This window comes from Microtus pennsylvanicus, chromosome 16 (genome assembly GCF_037038515.1).
Source record: "Microtus pennsylvanicus isolate mMicPen1 chromosome 16, mMicPen1.hap1, whole genome shotgun sequence".
Lineage (NCBI taxonomy): Eukaryota > Metazoa > Chordata > Mammalia > Rodentia > Cricetidae > Microtus > Microtus pennsylvanicus.
The window spans coordinates 43501490-43521713 of record NC_134594.1 but is presented as its reverse complement, the minus strand read 5'-3'; the positions used below and the strand labels follow the sequence as shown (position 1 = coordinate 43521713).

At 46.8% G+C, this 20224-nt stretch overlaps 1 protein-coding gene across 5 annotated transcripts in view; it reads left to right on the top strand.

The window, feature by feature from the left end:
- Positions 1 to 20224, top strand: part of Fnip2 (folliculin interacting protein 2) — a 93358-nt gene that overhangs the window by 63094 nt on the left and 10040 nt on the right. For all 5 annotated transcript variants that reach the window (XM_075951014.1, XM_075951011.1, XM_075951012.1 and 2 more), the window contains 6 exons: positions 2801 to 3002; positions 3458 to 3546; positions 5204 to 5350; positions 5458 to 5627; positions 12425 to 13751; positions 14617 to 14773. In XM_075951014.1, the coding sequence (XP_075807129.1) occupies positions 2801 to 3002; positions 3458 to 3546; positions 5204 to 5350; positions 5458 to 5627; positions 12425 to 13751; positions 14617 to 14773 (2092 nt within the window). The remainder of the gene's footprint in view (positions 1 to 2800; positions 3003 to 3457; positions 3547 to 5203; positions 5351 to 5457; positions 5628 to 12424; positions 13752 to 14616; positions 14774 to 20224) is intronic.

The window sequence follows — 20224 nt, the reverse complement described above, 5'->3', positions numbered from 1 at the left end:
TAGTAAATTGAACAAAGTTTCCAGTGGGCTGTTCTTAGACTTAGCATATTATCTGTTTCATAGTTTCAATCTGACTTCAGCAATAATTGTGCTAAATAGCCCTGATAATTAGTTGTAGTTTGTCTATATCAACTAAAATGATGATGGTTTTTATTTTAAGTGATTATGATTTTAAGTACTTATATATCAATATATTTAATTGTAACAAAACACAGCTTTGTTTCATTTGAAGTAGGATCTAACTCTGTAGCCCACAGTAGCCTTGAACTCATGGTCCTCCTGCCTTGCTTCCATGTGATAGGGTTAAAAGCGTGAACTACTATACCCCCTCTACTTGATTTCTCTATATGGAAAAGACCTAAGTGCGCAGCCGTGGTTCTTCTGTCTTGAAATATGTGGGTTGGTCTGTGCTTCCATCTTTCCCATGGAACCGCAGCCATCACAGTGCCTCCAACAGCATGAGCTGGAGCTGGTGGGGCAGGCGGGGTGGACATCTGGTCATCCAGCAAGCCAAGAATGGCAGACAGATATCCTAGGTTATAACGCTAGCATCCTTACCAGAGAGCTATCTGTTCCCTGGGCAAGCACTGCTTCAGTTTCTATATTTATAAAAGAGCTTGTGTAGCTTACCTGGTGACCTGGAGAGAGACTCTGGAGAGCTGTCTGGTTATATGATTGAATTCTGTGACACATGCTCAAACATCCCTTATTGTGGGATAATACCTGAAAGATAATTAAGGTTCTCTATGATTTATTCCAGTTTGGATATTGACCCAGGACTACAGACTGAAGCTGGGGAGCTTTAGATTTTAGTGAAGGGTTAGTTGTAGCCGGTAAGATCTAGTTTCTGCTCAGCGGGGAAGGAGTCACAGCAGTTCAGCAGGTGGCACTCTCTGCTGGGCTTACACCAATAGCCAAGTTGACTGTCGGCGTGGAGACAGTAGAGATGGAGATGAAGAGTGAATACAGCCTGGTGTTGATCACAGTTTGGCTATTAAAGACAACCTTGGCTTGAGGAGGATTGGAATGATGATACAAGTGGTTTACTTTTGAGAAAGAGTAGAGCAGTCAGCAAAGAGGCAAGTTTTGCATTATAGCTCAGAAGAATATTTTGTTGCTATTCCCTTTTTTTTTTTTGAAACAGGGTGTCGCTATCCCAACCTGTCCTTGAACTTGAGTTTAAATCTACCTCTTCAGTTTACCTCAGCCTCTTGGGATGGGACTTATAGATGTGTCCATGCCCGGACAGAAATCAACTTGTGCGCAGAAACAAGCTTTTAATACAAGGACTTCACAACAAAGACTAGGAGCCTTTAAAAATACTCGATCTCTTCCCTTGTGAAAATGTGACATTCTGTGTGATTCTCAGAGCTTTTTCTGGTGATTGGGATCTGGAGATTTCTGAGTTGGTAGATTGGTATGACACTTGGTACATTCACACGACACCCACAGATCAGGAGCTGCCATGTCCCTCTTCCCACATCTGAGGGATGCTAAGGAATGCAGAAACATGTCCCTCAGAACCTAGAGCAAGGAGCTTTTTCTTTTAAACAGATCTTCTAACCGTGCAGCTTGGGTGTGCAGATGTTAGTATGATCCAGATATAGTTTAAAGCGTACAGAATGTTATAGACTTGGAATAGAGCCCAAAAGATGGTAAAGTTGGCCACCAAGAGAGCATGTGTTGCATGCTGCAGTAGCCTCCGATTCTCGCTGCAGTGCCTTTGGAGAACAGAGCAAACACTCTCCTTTTCACTCTGTGTTAGTAGCTGTGTGGTCGCTTGCCCGGCTTTTCACAGCATTTAAATCAGAGTTGTGGTTCAACCAGAATTGCATTATCCCTAAGACAGATCGGATATGTATCGAGAATTTGTTGGCTCTGTAGTTCTTTTATTAAAGAAGCCGCCTCTCAGAAGGATCATAAGTTCTTTGAGAACTTGCCTGTACCCAAAGAGTGTTGAGCCTTGCTGCTTAGTTGCTTTCCCAGAGTTCTCAGTCAGTCACTTGGCTTCATCAGGGCGTTTAAAGGAGTAGCTTCCTCTGGTGGCTTTAATAGCCTTGGGGAAGGCACTAGTAAGCCTTGAAGTGTGTGTCTGTGTAAACAGAATACTCCGCAGGACCACAGGACTGGTCTTCAGTGTCTCAGCTATTCTTGCCTATCAACAAAAACCAAGGACCAATTTCATTTGTTTCTTTGTTTGATACAAACCAACGTGTGCCAGAGGGCTTGTATAGACATCAGAGGGCAGCTCTCAGGAGTCGGTTCCTGCCTTCTAGCTTGTTGAGGCAGGGTTTCTCTTGTTTCTCGTGTGTGTCATGTTCTAGGCTAGTGGGCCTGTGAGTGTGTCCTCCACCAGTTCTTCTGCCCCTGCCTCCTATCTCACAGTGGAAATGCTAGGATTTCAGGTGTGCGCTGCCACATGCAGCTTTTTCTTTGAGTCTCAGGGACAGAACTCGGGTCACCAGGCCTGTACAACAAGCACAGCTAGAACCTGTGTTTTGGTTGAGCTGGTGTCTGGCACTCCTCCTAAATACAGTTGAAAGGATGAGAGGCCAACTTTCAAATGGGCAGTGGCTTTCATTTGAACTTCTCTTGATGACAGGGTGATGATATGTGGTAAGTGGTCCTTCAGTCTCCATGACAAAGGAGAGAGAAGATGATGATCTGAGGCAGGTGAATGACCAGCTCAGTTCTCGGTGTCTGCCTTGCTTCCTGAGGTATCGTCACATGGCAAGACAGCTTACCTTCAGTGATTCACTGATCCATGGCCACTTCAATTTCAAACTTAATTGTCCTCCAGGTCAGCGGATGAGATGTTTAGCTTGGCTGACGAAGCCTCTAGCTCCAATCCAGCCATGGTAAGAAGGAAGAAAATTGCCATCAGCATCATCTTTTCCCTGTGCGAGAGAGAAGCAGCACAGCAGAACTTCCAGGACTTCTTTTTCTCCCACTTCCCCCTGTTTGAATCTCACATGAACAGGCTGAAGAGTGCCATTGAGAAGGTAGGGGATGGGAGACGTACGTGCTCGGGTACGGCGTGTACAAGGGATGGGGTGCAGCTCAGCTCAGGGGTAGAGCACTTACACAGCGTGTGCAAGGCCCTGGGATCCATTCCAAGTAAACACTTCAATAAGAAAATGAAAGGTAATAAGATTGAAACCTACTGACAAATGGGAGATATTTGCAGCCAAAGACAGCACTTGTCTGTGTGTGTCAGATGGCCTGCATAAGGAAGTCAAAATGTGCCCTGGAATGATGGGCCTAGGGATTTTTAAGGCTGGAGATCCAACACTGGTTGCTGTAGGGAAGGAAATTACTGCTTTTTGATGAGGGGATGCACCATTGCTATGTGTGTTTAAATTTCTTATAACATCATCGTTCATTAATGAGCGCTAGCTGGTCAGTTATAAAGGAATTTCTTCTCCGAGAGTAATTTGCCTCACTCTCTCCCATGAAGGCCATGATCTCCTGTAGGAAAATTGCAGAATCAAGTCTCCGTGTCCAGTTTTATGTGAGCCGTCTGATGGAAGCTCTGGGAGAATTCAGGTAAGGTACGAGGTTTGAAACTCCAGCAGGAAATGATGAAATTGCCAGCTGCTGTGAGCTGCGCCCGCCCGCCCGCCCTCCCTCCCTCCCTCCCTCCCTCCCTCCCCCCCTCTCTCTCTCTCTCTCTCTCTCTCTCTCTCTCTCTCTCTCTCTCTCTCTCTCTCTCTCTCTCGACTTGGGGGACTGGCGGTTTGTAGTCATTTTAATGTCTCCACCTATGTGAGGACAGGTTGAGTAACACAGCCCCAAGTAATCTTCACTGTGCCTGGCGGCTCTTAATCGGATTAGTTTTCTTCTTTGTTGTGTTGTTAGGTTTTCTCGTTGTTTTGTGTTTATTTTGAGATAGTCTCACTGTGCTGTCCTGGCTGACCTAGAACTAACTGCGTACTAGGCTGAGCTGGCTTTAAACTCAGAGATGCACTGGCCTCTGCCTCCCGAGTTCTGGGATTAAGGCGTGCATTACCTCACCTAGATTAAGGGTATTATTTTCATTAGAACTAGAAAGTAATTTTAAAGGATGTCGTACAAGTCAGTTCCATGATCTTACGTCTATTGTCTCATTAATGATGAAGGGGAAACCCCTCTACCCTTTTCACAGATGGGGAAGCTTGGGTTCAGGGGTGTGTCTTATCCCCTAGAGCTCATGGATAGTGTGTACATTTGTGGAGACGTAGCTCTCACCTGCCAGGGTGGGTCTGGTGCACATGCCATGCCTGAGGTCCGTGCCCTGGTCTGGATAGTGAATCTAACTGACCTCTGCCTCCGCTAATCACCTATAGGCACTGGTTTTCTGTAGTCCTTGCCCTCAGAGTGTGGGTGGCAAGGTACCCCTGCCTTGCAGGGGTCACACTCAGCGCTGGCTTGTGCTTGAGGGTCTGGATGCTGATCTGAACACTAGTCTTTCAGGGGTGAAAACCGGAAATCAAAAAGCTAAGGTTGTGTACATAGAAGTCGTTTACTTATTTTGACCGTGAGCCCTCCAGAATCAGACAAAATAATGTACTAATATTTAGAGACTTTTTTGTTTCATTTTGCTTTTTGATTTTTGGGGGTTTTTTTTGTTGTTGTTGTTGTGGGTTTTTTGGGGGTTTTTTTTTTTTGGTTTTTTGAAATAGTGCAATATGGTGAGACCCTATCTGTCCTGGAACTCACTCTGTAGGCCAGGCTGGCCTTGAACTCACAGGGATCCATCTGTCTTTGCCTCCCAAGTGCTGAGATTTAAAAGTGTGTGCCACCATGGCCAGCTGAGACGTGAGTTTCGTAAGTAAATCCTAGACCTTGCTACTTACTACCCCTCTCAGGTATCCTCCCATGTCTTCCCCACCCCCGCACTCTTAAGTGGACACCCTTTGATTGTTATTGTTACGTACAGTTTGCGGTCACAGCTTCTTCACTCAGTAAATACTGTTTTTTGAGGTGTGAAGTTTTCTTGTTTGTTTTCTGTTTTCTATTTTTGCCGAGGTAGATTCGTGTTCTGTCCTGATTGCTTTAGGCACATGGCTACATAGTCTAATCCAAGTATGATTCTTCTGTCTTGCCAGCCTGTGTTAATTTATTTTTTAATTGCGAATACATATCGAAATTACAGTGATCAGCTTTATTCTTTGATACTAAGATACCCAAAACAACTGTTCTTGTCCCTTCTCTCTTCCTGTAGAGGGACTATCTGGAACTTGTATTCTGTTCCGAGGATAGCCGAACCAGTGTGGCTCACCATGATGTCGAGTACGTTGGAAAAAACCCAGCTCTGCCAGCGCTTCCTCAAGGAATTTATACTTCTGATCGAGCAGGTCAACAAAAACCAGTAAGCATAACTTGTGGGCAGATCCCAAGCCAGTGTGTGCTCTGCACAGGACGTGGCTGTGTTCTGTATTTGACTAATTTTGGTGTGCTTTTGTCCGTCTTTCCAAGGTTTTTTGCCGCCTTACTGACTGCGGTGTTAACCTACCACTTGGCCTGGGTACCAACTGTCATGCCTGTTGATCACCCCCCAATTAAAGCCTTCTCGGAGAAGCGTACCTCTCAGTCGGTGAATATGCTGGCCAAAACACATCCGTACAATCCTCTCTGGGCCCAGCTGGGTTAGTACTAATCTGACTGCTCAGAGGATATATCTGATGAAATGGGGGACTGGGCAAGGCGGGGTGCTGGAAATTATGGCTTGTACTGGCTTTCCAGCCCAGTCGTTCAAGGATTGTCTTTTGCAGGATTGAGACTGCTCCACATCCCTCTCCCTCACAGCCAGCTTTGTTTTGAGGCAGTATTGGTCAACTAAGTTCTCCACTTCGCAGAGGCTGTTTATCCTGTCTCGGTTTCCTTAGCTACTGACAGACTGGGCCAGATGATTCTCTGTGGCTGAGTTGTGGTGGGGCAGAGGAGGGCTCCCTTACTTCTCTAGGTTGCTCAGCAAACTCTTGACGTCCATTTGTTAGATCCCAGTACCGTTCCTCTCTGCCCAAAGTTATAACCGTCCAAATGTCTCCCAACATTGCCAAGCTTCCCTGGGGGGAGGGGCAACCAAAGGAACTCAAGTGAGAACCATTGCCTGTAGGATAGAGTGGCTGGGGAAACAGAAGACCAGGGGAAAGCTGCACATAGGAACCTAGCGCTTCATAGGCGACACTGGGGTTGCATGCCTTGACTCGTTCTCAGAGAGCGTCAAAGTGACTTTATATGACATTCTGCCCGTGTGTTGGAACTCAGCCTCTCGGACGCAGTAGTCTGCCGCCTGCTGGGCAAGGCATATCCATGACCAGATCATTTGAGAACGCTGTAGCACGTGGAGAAGGGTGGGCAAGTGGATGATATGGGGCCCCGAAGCCTTGCACTTGGTTCCTTTCTGCAGGCAGGCACTTAGCTAGCCTTCCTGGGCCTCTTCCTTCTGTGTGTTAAGGATAGAACCTGGCTGGGGCCTCATGTGTAGATAAGCACACATCAGATGGGGTGGGGTCAGGACTTGTGTTTGCTGTGAGATGCAATCGGTGTACAAACACCTTTGCTCTGTTGCTCTTACCTGAAAAGTCCATTGTGGGGCATTTACAGAGGGAGAAAGAGGGTGGATGACGTTTTCCAGGCAGGCTTAGCTGAGGGAATCTCCAAATGGTAATTGGTAGGAACGGCAGTGGGCTGGGGGAAGCACTCTAGTCCTAGCAAGCAGGGTGTTTCAGAAACTGTAACAAACACACAATGTTGCTAGTGCTGTATACACATGCTAATTGATGAGATTCTCACCCTGCCTGTCACAGGTGTCCTTCTTTGATAGCATAAATTACTTTCTTGTCCTTATGCCTATGAGACACAAAAGGAGATACAAGTCTCATAGGGTAAGTAATAGGTGTGCTTTTAATGAACTAACTAAAGAAGTCATGGAGAGTAAAACAAGTTACGTGACTTGTTACCCCAGGGTTTGGGAGACTGAGGTAGAAGATTATTGTGAGTTGTAGGCTAGTCTGGGCTATTTAACCAAGGCGTTGTCTCAAAAAATAAAAAATAAAGTGCAGTGCTTAATATTTTGATGCTTGATACAAGGAACTGTTCAAAACTTGGCACCTCGCTCAGGGATGAGAAGCCCTTCTTGAGGGCGTATGTTGTCTTCCTCAACAGGAAGACAGCCTTTCCAAAGTGTATCGTTTCCCCCTGAAGGGGAATGGGCTGGATGTTAAGGAAATAGTGTGTCCTGGTGTAGAGTCGATTTTCAAACAATGGTAATGAAGCGACGTGCATTTAATTAGATAAATGTATTTACACTCAGGCTTGCTTCTCCTGTGGGATTGAGCTCCCTGGAGCCTCTGATTCCGTGTGTTCAGTGTAACAAGGCAAAAATCCCTTCTTGTGGGCTTGTTCATTGCTTGTCTTTGGAGATATACACCACCGAAGGTCTTCAGTTCTCTCTTCTTGAGAAGACGCCCTCCAAGGTCCAGGTGTTGTTCGGAGCTGATTGAGGAGGGAATGAATGAAGCCTTGCACCAGGAAGGCATCTGACAGCCTTGAAGGCGTTTCCATGATTAGAGGATGTAGACAGTTCTTTCTGTGTGCCATGGTAGGCAGGAAAATGCAAGCTCTGCGGCCTACACAACAGTGCAGGTGTAATTTTAATCTAGTTTCCTCAGTAATAAAACCAGTTCTATCTTGAATGATTTCGGCTTCTTGCTGAGAGCTCATCAGGACAGCCTGCACCTCTCGTCTCTCCTGCGCCATTTCTTAGCCGCAGTCTCTCCATACTCCAAGGCGGTGAGCTGGTGCCTTTGTTCCCATGGGCACCACGCACGAGGTTTCCACTTTAGGGATACTACCCAACAGTGGCCTGTGGGAGCCATTGGTGGGCAGAAAAGCATTTAAACAGGATAGCAGATGTTCTGTAAAATGTGAGTTTTAGGATGTGATGTCTCAGCAGAGAATTTACTGTAGGTGAGAAACCTGCCCTTGAGCTGAGTGGGCTTTCGTCTGCACTGCAGCAGGCCTATCTACTCTTGGGTTCTCCTGCTTGGAGTTCATTGATCTTCCCGGACGCACAAACTTAAACTGCATGAATGATGTGACATTTAGATTTTTGGGAACCCTTGTTTTAAAATCTATTTCTGCTCCAGTCTCCCTGCCCCTCTCCCAGAGTCGCTACTGTGTGCATCTCGCTGTGCTTGATGAGGCCCCCAGACAGCAGAACTGTATGTATCTTTCTTCATTTCTATTTCTCCTTGCAGAATGGGTAATCCTACCTGACCTGTTTTCAAACATGCCATCTCTTTTCTTCACCCTGATGAGATCTGCTCTTCATGGGGTCTAAGGATTGAATGACTATTAGGCTTGACCCTTGACTATCACAAGATATCAAGATACCTGTAAGACTTTCCATTTTATAGACAAGGGAACTAAATCTTTGGGAGGGTTGAAGTGAAACTTATCTCTGTGTTTTAGAGCATTATCTTTTGTTTGCAGCAATTAGTTATTTTCTGACCAAAAAAAGCAAAAGTAATAAACACTTGTAAATCTAGTCTAACAATAAGAAAGTGTACATCTTCTGTTTCTCCTCCTCTCTGCAGAAGAGGTTGCTCACCTTGATTTTGATGCTAACTATCATCTAGTTTTACAGCAGAATGTGGGCATGCGTGTGTACATGCGCATGTGTGTATCCATATAGATGGTGCAGGTGCATGTAGCCATGTCAGGTCAGGTGTTCTCTTCTGTTACTCCGCCTTGTTCCCTTGAGAAGGATTTTCTCACTGAATCTGGAGCTCTCTGTTGCCCAGCAGTTTGGGTACAGACATGTGTATCTATACCTGGCTTCTTATGTGGATGCTGGGAAATGAACCTAGGCCCTCAGACATGTAAGCACTCTTTCTGAGTACTCTAGCTCAGCACTTACTTCCTAACCTGTAGACAGAAGTTTCTGTTCCACCTGGTCCCCTGCGACTGTTCAGTCCCAAAGAAACACACAGAAGGCCTCCTTGTCTGTCTGTCTGTCTGTCTGTCTGTCTGTCTACCTGTCTACCCATCTACCTGTTTATTTATTTATAGCTCAGGTTTATTGTTAACTTGAATTAACCCATAATTCTTGTCTATGTTTAGCCATGTGGCTTGGTACCTTTTCTCAGTAAGGCATTCTCATCTTGCTTCCTCTGCATCTGGCTGGTAACTGACTTTGTCTTTCCTCTTCCCAGAATTCTCCTATTCTGGTTGCCTCACCAGACTTCCTGCCTGGCTACTGGCCAATCAGCATTTTATTAAACTAATATAAGTGAAAAAATCTTTACAGTGTACAAAACCATTATCCCACAGCACCAACCCTTACTTAGCAATATGCCTTGCCTCTTTATCCATTGCTTTTTTTTTTTAATGGAGGATTTTGAACCCTTCCCCTGAGGAAGGGGCTTTGTGCTTCTTTTCTAGTTTTGCTGCTGTGTACCGGCTACAGGAGTAACCCTTTGTGATCTGTGAGAAATCATAGACCATGCTGCTCCAACACTTAGAAAATTAATTTAAAACAGGTTCAAACAATCTGGTAACATTTTTAGATCTGTGTATTTATGGAGAGATGGGAAATAATTGCCTGCTTGTTTCGTACTGTGTAGACCAGGCTGGCCTGGAACTCATGATCCTCGTGCCTCCGCCTCTCTAGTAACTGGGATCACGGGCCCACGTGACCAGGACCAGCTTGGATGTAGTACTGAGGCCACAGAAACGCCTCTGAGTCCTGAAGTGACTGTGATGTCCTGAAATGTGGGGACACAGGATCAGAAGGAGGGCACGGCATGAGCTCGTGGTCAGGGCAGTTCTGTCAGATCAAACCATAGCATCTCCCTGTACTTCTGAGCTCTGTAAGCCTTCAGTCTTGTCTTTTTATAGAAAAGTTGTTTATTATTATTTCTGTCCTACCCTTTAAATGTTCTTGGAAGCTGTGCACTGGGGAAAACACTCCCAAGGACAGACTTCCTTATGGTTCCCTAGAGAGAGCTTCCTGCCCATTCTCACAATGTTTCTCTCAGCCTCGGTCTACTAATTTTAGTTTGCTCTAGCCTGTGGCTTCCTGCCTCACTAGGAACGCATTCCCCAGCCGAGTCCTGATGTCCCCCAGTCTTCTTTGTAACTGTCACTGAGGAGCATCTCTATTTATGGGACACTGCTTCCAGTGTTAATGGCTTCCAGCCTTCTAGTTGATTTGCTTGGTTGTGCAAATATAATCTGTGAGTACCTACCCACTCAGTAGATGTTGGCTGTCTACCTTATTAGTGAGCATAAAGCTATCAAGACCAATTTGTGTGGCTCAGGTATTCTTGGGTGTGTAGTCTACTCCTGAAATACGATGGACTTACCAGGACATACTAAGAGAAAACGGTCCTTTGCCCACAGCTTCACAGCTTATGCCCAGCTCCCATCTCTGTGCTGGAATGTGGTCTGTCAAGTGTTGTGCATGTTGTCAGGACTGTTGTGAGTTCCTATGTGCAGCTGCCTGCCCCACTGTGTCCAGAAGTCATGGTTGCCTTGGAGTCACCCACTACCTCTGGCTCTTAGATGCTCTGGTTCCCTCTTCTGCAAAAACCCTTAAGAAAGGGGGATGCAGTATGTGTGTTCTGTTTAACGTTAAGCATTTTGCAGTCTCTTAGCCTCTGTACCATGGCCAGTTGTAGGTCCCTAGGCAAATATCCAGCTGCTGTCAGTAGAAGCTTCTCAGATTAGGTCTGAGAGATGCACTCATCTATGGGTACACAGTAGATCACTAGAAACACTATTTCCATTAGGAGAACCGTATTAGTAGACTCTCCCTAAGGCCCATGACTCCGTCCAGCTTTATGGTCTTGGCTCAATAATTGTGCTGGATATGGGTTTTATTCTGTGGAGCAGGACTTAAATCCAAGCCAAAAGTGATTAGTTACTCCCATGAAGTTTTTGCCACTATTGCACCAGTTGGGCATATTTTACCAAATCAGTCATTATTCTAGCTCACAGCTGGATATGATTGGTGATCACTTCCCCTCCGGTAGCATACATAACACCTTTCAGCACTATGAAGGCTAGCCAGTAGGGTGTAGCCTCCAGGTGGGCACCTGCTTGATTTCTCTATGTGGTGTCTTCAGCAATAGGGTCTTACCGTGAGACTCTGGAGTGTAACTAAGAGCATTTGCAACAGCCTGTCATGTTGGGGGTCTGTGGGATCTCATCAGCCAACAACTCCTAAAGAAATAACCTATCCCTGGCTCTGATTTTTATTTGATAGCTTGTAGTATCTAATAGGAACATTGTTGCCCTGTTAGAGGTAGCTACATTTTAAGGTGTGTTAAGTTCCTACAGTATTTGGTTTCCATTTTACTTCTTTGAAAGATCTTTAGTTATCTTTCCCATACTCCCTCCTATCCTGCCCTTCCCCTCCCCACGTAATCCTTCCTGTTGCATTATTCCCTTTCTCAATCCTCGTATCAGTGTGCTCTACAGTAGAATGTGCTGGCAGTGAGCTCTGTTGAAGGGCTCCTGTCTTCTTCCACTCTTTGCAGTGAACCCCAAACTGGCTCACCAGCCCATTTTAACCCACTTACCAGAATATAGCGAAGGAAACAGGTTTTGTGTCCTCTAGGCTTTTCATATGGTATGAAATAAAGAAAATTTACAGATTATTGTTCACAAGTGGGTAATTTTTCTTAAAAATCAAACTGAGTCTACTTAGAGCAAATCCATGTACTAAGAGAATCCTACACACACTACCCCGTTAACTAATTTTATCTGATTTACTTTATATCACTTTAAAGTAATTAAATTCTTGAACTTACATTTTACCCTAAGACTCACCATTCTCAGATTCTTTTTTGTTTTTATTTATGTGTTTGTACTTGTTCCTCTGTGTGTGGGTGTGTGCATGTGAGTTCTGAGGAGATTGAAAGGTGGCCTGTCCGGGGTCACAGACTGTTGTGAGACTCCTTGCCCAGTGAGGATATGGGTACTGGGGATTGAGCTTAGATCCTCAGCACAGCATATGCTCCTAACCTTTGAGCCCTCTCTCCGGTCCTTCCCAGGACACACTCCCCACTGTATTCTCCTAAGAAATTCTTATAACTTGCAAGATATCTATGTAGTGGATCTGGACATTTATGCAGAACAGTAGCTTCAGCCTTCCCTGGGCCAGCATGCAACCAGCTGCGCCCAGTGCATGGCTTGTGTGTCCAGCAGCACCGCTGCTGTGCTCTGCTAGGCTGCAAACTGTCCAGCCTTCCAGATCTGCTCTCAGTGTCAGGGCAGCTGGAACATGGTCATTCCTGGGAACTTCATTATCTGGTGCCTCAAGAAGTGACTGGAGGCGGAGAATCAAGTAACTAGTTTTGTTCTTGTAGAGGGCGGATATTCCATATATGCTAACACCAGAGGACTTTGTCTTCTGTCCGTCTTTGCCCTGTAGGTGACCTTTATGGAGCGATAGGCTCTCCGGTGAGACTGACCCGCACAGTGGTGATTGGAAAGCAGAAGGATTTGGTCCAGCGCATCCTCTATGTTCTGACCTACTTTCTCCGCTGTTCGGAACTACAAGAGAATCAGCTGACCTGGAATGGGACTCCTAGTGAGGATGACCAGGTTATAAATGGGAGCAAGATTGTAACTGCCTTGGAAAAGGGAGAGGTGGAAGAGTCTGAGTACGTGGTCGTCACGGTGAGAGACGAGCCTGCCCTTGTGCCGCCGGTCCTACCGCCGGTCGTGACCACAGAGAGGAGGAGCCCGGAACCTACAGGAGTCGCCGAGACCCTAGAGGGCGCGCATACTCATGAACTGGGTCACAGTCCTGAGAAAAACAAGTGCAAGAGGCCAGAGCAGAGTTCTGAGGCCAGTAGCGTGGGATTCCGAGAGGCAGAACCTGACAGTTCCTGGACACCTCAAGGTGTATTCTATGAGGACAGCCAGGATGATCAAGAGGCACCCCAAGATGTCTCTTCAAGAACTCCCAGCTGTGAGGTTCCCAGAGTAAGAATAAGGATGGATTGTAGAGCTGTCCATGAGGAGCTGCACGGGGAGATGCTACAGAAAGCAACTGATAGATCGCCAGCCTGGCCCTGCCCTGACAGACGTCCCCAGGAGGAGCCTTCTGTTGAAAAGGTCACTTTCCACATTGGAAGCTCCGTCTCTCCAGAGTCCGACTTTGAAAGCCGCACCAAAAAAATGGAGGAGCGGCTAAAGACCTGTGGACCATTCCATGGGACTAGTGCCTCTGCCAGGCCTAACATGGACACCGGCCTGGCTCAAGACCAGCAGGGCTCTAGGTGTTCCTCCAAAGCTGACTTTCAAAGGGACATCGCCCTTCCTCAGGACCAGTTCTCAGGGGGAGAAGGTGTCCCTGAGGACAGACACCTCCAGGCCAACATCGTGGCAGGTGCTGTGGGACAGCTTGGCCAAGCTCAAGGCCCCCTCGAACCTTCTAGCTGTGCAGCAGCCAGTGGCCAGAAACCACTGGAACACACTGGAGATGTGCAATTAAAAGGCAGGAAAAGACCTTCATCACAGCCTGTAAACACATGTAGACAGCAGGGTGGCCTGCTGGGTGCTTCACATGTCCCCTGTGGGGATGCCAGTGGTAAGGCCCACTTCAGAATGCAAGGAGACATTCCCAGGAATGAAAGCTTGGATAGTGCTCTCGGAGACAGTGACGATGAGGCGTGCGCATTAGCTCTGCTAGACCTAGGTCACAGTTGTGACAGGACTGAAGGGTCCTTGGAAGTGGAGCTGCCTCTGCCAAGGTAACACTGCCCGGGTAACTAGTGTCTGTCCCCAGCCTGACTCTATGACCACGGTAGCTGTCAATGACCGCTTTACACGCCATACATGTTTTCTCTTAAATATTAGAGGGGTCGCCAGTTACTTTCCAGGGGGTCCCAGCCTGTGTGGTCTCCAAGGATGCTCACAGTCTCGGTGGAGCTGTGTTCTTGGACAGAGGACTGGTGACTGGTTGTCTTTGTAGCTCTTGACATTTGGGGGGCGTGAAGGGTCACAGCAGCCACGGTAGCAGGGAGGGGAGAGCTCTACCTGGTGTCACACCCGCCATGAGGCTCCCCTGCCACTTCATACTCTCATTAGCACTCCTTCAGCTTGGTCCTTTGGTCTGTGGTGACTGAAAGTTGCAAATAAAAGAACAGTTCCCTCTGTTCTTCCCCACTGTGGTGGATGCCTCCCTCCGCAGATGAGGTCAGATTCATGAACCCTTGCATTGGGCATCGTGATCCGCAGCCTCCTCTTTCATGCTTCTGATACTGACATACTGAACATCATGGTGCTCAGTGTGAGGAATAAGATCAGATCCCTTGGTTTTTTTAGACAAGGTCTCACTGTGTAGCATAAGTTGACCTTACACTGACATCTGGCTTAAGAATAAAGTTTTTAAGAGCCATGGAAAAAGTATATATTTTTTTCCAGGCTTCCATTTTAACTAACATACTTCCTTTCCTCCAAAAAAATCCCCTCTTTGCTCACATTCATGATCTCCTTCTAGATTCTGATACGGGCTATAGGAGACTATGATATTTTCTCTATCATTAGAGGCTTTGTTCCCACTGTAATACAAAAGTGAGTGCTTCTAAGTATTTAATCATTCTCATGTCGTCTCAGGTCTCAGAGCACCAGCAAACCAAGCGTTAGAAATTTTGGCCGCTCACTTCTGGCGGGTTACTGCGCTACGTATATGCCGGATTTGGTGCTGCATGGAACCGGCAGCGATGAGAAGCTGAAGCAGTGCCTGGCAGCTGATCTGGTTCACACGGTGCATGTAAGTGACCCCGGAATAGAACCGCTGGATGGCCAGCAGCGGGCTTTTCAGTAACACTGAAAGCATCAGGGCAGAGGATTGCTTGTTGCCGTGGGATAATGCTCTTGTACCCTGTAACAATTCATCACTCGTATTGTTTTGATAAAACGCTAATTGGCCAGTCGCCAGGCAGGAAGTATAGGCGAGGCAACCAGACTAGGAGAATTCTGGGAAGAGGAAAGACTCGGACACAGAGGAAGCCAGATGAGAATGCTGCACTGGGAAAAGGTACCAAGTCTCATGGCTAAACATAGACAAGAATTATGGGTTAATTTAAGTTGTAAGAGCTAGTTAATAATAAGCCTGAGATAATAGGTGAAACAGTTTATAATGAATATAAGCCTCTGCATGTTTCTTTGGGACTGAACGACTGCAGGACCAGGCAGAACAGAAACTTCCGTATACAGCTTGTAAGACACAGAGTAAACACAATAATCAGTGAGACGTAGTTAAGAGTCCTGGGACCCTGAGCATGACCAGGCTAGACTCAGCAGAGGGAAATCAGGTCGTAGCAGAACTGCAGGGTCTTGGAGCAGGAAGAGGAACTGCCTTTCTGGGGACAGTAAGGAAGGTGGGACATCCGACTGCTGGTTCTCTCCTCCAGCTTCTTCTAGTTTCTTCTGCAAGAGGCCAGAGAGCAAGGGCACAGCAAAGGGCACAGCTGCGACATAGATCCTTTCCATTGTCCACAGAGGTCAGCCTCCTGGGGCTGGAACAAAGAAGGGGTGAGTGGCCATGTGCTGTCCTGGCAAACAGATAAATGGCACAAATGGTGGGTGACGGTGGCATGCCTTCAGAAGGAAGACCAGAGAGACGCTTGTACGGCTCGTTTATTATTCAAACCTTGCAAGTTTCTAAAACGCAGTTTTTTAACTGCTTTGCCATTGAGCTCACTTTGATAGCTGGGAGGAGAAAGCTGTAGAGAGATTTACAGGTATGACTGGGAAATTGCCTGTAGCTCCTGGTGAGTGCTTTTCTGTTATCTACAGCGTGACAGGAGCTGAGCGTGTCTGGAAACTGTGTCAGTCTGATGGACCTGTTTTTAATTGAGCTGCTAGTCAGCAGATGTGCAAGCATAGATGTTTTGCAGTTAGAAACATACGGTATCTTGGTCTTGGGGACCGGAAGGACCCTGTTGCCTTACGCATCGCTACCTCCTGCTCGCATCGCCTGTGCAGAGCCCTGGGGTGTTTGCTATCTGTCATGCTGTTGGTTTGATTCCTAAGGACTTGGGTTTCACTCCTTGCGCTTGTTCTCCACCAAGCCTGAGTTCTGCTTCTGACAGAGGCACGGGGAGACTCTGGGAGCTGGTGGGGTTGTCTTGGGTGACATTGAGTATATCAACTGCTGCACACTTTGCCCAGATGGGCCCAGGTTCTCTTACCACCGTGGAAAAGTAACCTCCTAGTTGATAATCACCTCCGACTTACCCGTGACACAACTCAGGAAATTTTGGCATTTTTATGGGCCATCAAGTTCTAACTTCTGAATAATAGATTTTTCATTATAACCGTCTGGCTCTGTAATTCCTACATTTGAGAAAATAACCATGTCTGCACTGTCATTTCCTCTGAAAGCTTTTCCATGTTTCATTGTCTTCCTTTTAAAAATAGCATTTTTACACTCTTATCGGCTCGTGTTTCTTTAAATTATAAGGTCCTCTTGTAGTTGAATGTTATTAGGTATAATAAGCTGCATCGTGTGATGTGGGCATATTCCAAATGCAGCCGTGTGCATGGTGTTGATAGGAAACTCTGAAGGGCTCATAAGAATACCTTCAAAATCTAATAACTTCATAATTAGATGTCTAGTTAACATTAGTGGGCTTCCAATCTCGCTTGACACGTTCATGAGTCTTTGCTTTTGTTTGTTAGTTACAGGGGCTCACCTTGGCTGGCCTGGAACTCACTCTGTAGATCAGGCTGTCCTAAACTCACAGAGATCCCCCTGCCTCTGCCTCCCATGTGTGCCACCATGCTGCTGCTGAGTTTGATTTTGAGGTGGACTTGCATGTAGACTGCCGCTCAGACTCACACTCTGGTGTATGACAATGCTCTGCTTTTACTGTAGAAGGGATTTCACTTCCATCTACAGGGATCTGTGGGAAACAGGGTATTTGTAAGAACCCTGGTGATTGTCCTTCCTTAAGGGACAGTGACTGTCAGAGCTGAGGAGGTTGTAGCTGCAAGGGCGATGTGGAGGCTGAGGACCTGTGGGAGAGAAGGGGGAATCACTTGGCGCCTCTCGCTTTCACAACCTGTTTGGAGGAGTCTAAATAGTTTCAGTTTCCTGCCAGGCTTTAAAAACTCCTAATTCCTTTTAAAGAAAGACTCTGAATTGATGGAGGTTATTGATCTGTTTTCTACGCGTATGCGTGGCTGAGATGATAAAGTCTGGCCTCGTCAATGCACACTGTGTAGCTACAGTTTTCTTTGGAGCGTGAGGGGATTTCTTTCTAGAATATTCAACATCAAGGGTGTCTTTTTTCTCTCTTTGTTACCCTTGTTGTATCGGGGAACAGAAAACCTACCACTAGTCCCTCTGAAAGAGGCTTTTTGCCATTCCTTTTCGTGGCTTTCTTCACTTTCATGCGCTGAGATTCAGGTTCTCTCTGGCTGTTTCAAGTTGTGCCCCTTTTCAGTCTGTCATTGGAACCCGTGCCTCCTAATACTTGTTGCTCAGCTTTGCTTCTTTTTCCTGTCAACTATAACGACATGTGCTCTTCTCTGCTTTGCTTTCCTTTCACTGTGAGTGGGCAGAGGACGCATACATAGGCCGGCAATGCTCGCATCCTGTGACCCTCAAGCAGCCTTGTCTCTCTTCTGCATCCTGTCTGCCAGTGAGCACTGCCAGCTCGGCAGCATTAGTGACTAAACCGGGGTCAGAGGTGGGCCTGAGAGACGTCAGCAGCACTGGCTGGGGTCTGAGTCTCCTGGCGTTACTCATTGTGACCTTCAAGTGAGGGCAGCGGCACCATCCCACTGAGGGGGATATTGGAGGACGCGGGACGGTGCAGTGGTTCCGAGTTTGCTTTCCAGGTTGGGGTGATAGCTCAGTAGGAACGTGCTTGCCACGTGAGCATGAGGAGTTCTGCAGTCTCCAGGAGGCAGGAAGATTGCTGAGGCTCACAAGGTCCTTTTGAGAGCACGTGTCTCAAAATACAAGATGGATGTACCCCTAAATTTGACCTCCCGCTGGCCTGTGAGAAGTTGGGCCTCCGAAGAAGCACCCTAGGTTTGAATCATAGCTTGGTTCCTAAAGCCTTTGTGGCCTTTAGGGGAAATTTCCATTCTATAAAATAAACTGTGCCCATGTCATTTGAATTTGAAAATTCTATAATCCACATCAAGTGTTGAGCACAGCGCCCGGCGCACGACTAAAGTACAGTGCCCAGGAAAAGTTAGCTGTTAAAACAGGAAATGTGGGTTGGGCAGTGGTGGTGTGTACGCTTTTAGTCCCAGCACTCAGGAGGCAGAGGCAGGCTGATCTCTGTGAGTTCGAGGCCAGCCTGGTCTACAGAGTGAGTTCGAGGACAGCCAGGGCTACACAGAGAAACCCTGTCTCGAATAAACAACAACAGACAAACAGGAAATAAGAAAGTGCCTCAAGAGTAAAGCAGTAGAGGCATCGCTCACAGGTAGATACCCTTAAATTGCTATCAGAGGTTAGGAAGATGTGCAGGTGTCCCGCACACTCTTGTTCCTGAAAACACCTGCCAGACTTGACTGAGCGGAGCCTGCACACATATTTGCCCTCCGTCATGTCACAGGGAGCAGGGCTGGTATCTCTCGCTGTGTAAGGTCACCAGGACCAAAACTAACATCATATTTTAGCTTAAAAAAACAAAACAAAATAGTGATCTATGTTTCAGGCATTTTGCAAACCAGTCTATAAATAACAGTTGGCTATAGCAGGCTGCTCCATTTAATTTTAAGAGTAGCAACAGATTGACTCCAGAAATATCACACAGGAGTCAGTAGCTCAGATAAGGAGCTTTGCTGAGCGCCTGGCCGTGGTGCATGCTCATGAATGCTAATTAATTCATGTGGGCAGCCAACCAGCTAGACTACAAAGGAACAACCTGTCCCATCAGACAAGAAAGCATTACTTAAGTAGCGCGCAGTACTCAGGGCACCAGGTCAGCAGCCGCCTCAGAATCAACAGGTTAGAAACCAAGCAGCTCTGGAGGAGCCTCGGTCTTTTCCATCTCTTCAGGTTGATGATAAACACACTGGTAACTTGGAGCAGCTCTGGCTTCTGCGGCTGTAGCCCCGGATGCAACCCCATCGGGGTTCCTATGTATTCCTAGTGTGCCACCTGGTGCATGGCGCATAAGAAGTGCATGTTCATTATAGGTGACTTCACAAAACTGAGTAGAACATTGTGTGTTTATGGTTGGAACTGGAATTGATGGGAATGAATATGCCTTCCTCTGGAGTAAAGAGAAACATGAATCATTTTTCTTTAAAATAACAGAGTAAGACTGGTGTGTTTGACACGGTGCCTGTAGCTTGTCGCATTCACTTTTTCTTAAATGTATTTATCCTTATGGATATGGGAGTTTTACCTACAGAGGCTGTAAGAAGGACCTGGAGTTACAGATGGCTGTGAGGCACAGTGTAGGTGCTGGCATTGAACCCAGGTTCTCTGGGAGAGTATCCTTACCCTCTGAGCCATTCGTACAGTTCCCTGTGTTCCTATTCTTAAGGAGGCTAAAGTCTTTCAGACCTGTCTCTTGTGTACGTTGTATCATAGTTCAGTCATTTTCCCATTTCCTTTTTAATGAGATACTTAACATTTATGTGTGTCTCTACAAAAGCTGCAAGCCTCCTCTTGCATTGTGGTCACACACTTCATCACATGATGTGGTTCTGGAACTCTGACTTGGTGCACCTTTTTGTCCCTTCGCATCGAATCTGATCTCAGCCCAGCCGTTGAGCTGGTGGCCACAGGCTGAATGTGGGGATCAGCCTAGTGGGCACAGTGACTATAGCCACAGCCACAGCACACAGAAGCCGGGCTTTTCACCACTCCAGATCGCCTTGCTCTGCTCAGAGTGCCCGCTTCCTTCCCTGTGCCCATAGTCCTCATGTTGTCTTGTGGTTCTCAGAGGCCTTCCTCATCTTCCCACGGTCCACGGTGCTTGCTGCTGTTGCTGCCCCTCCTTCCTCTCAGTTTAAGATGGGATCCCGCTTTGTCGCCCAGGCTGGTCTTGAGCGTGTGTTCTTTCATGCGATCACATTCATACGGCATCACGAGACCCTTCCTCTTCATCATGTGACCACTCTTCAGTCTCCAGTGACTAATACTGACCCTGTTTCCAGGAACAAGACACTGCTGAATACATGCAGATAGCCGTATAACGCTGTGTGCCCTGAGTCTCTGTCTGCTGACTCTGTTGGATGCACTAGC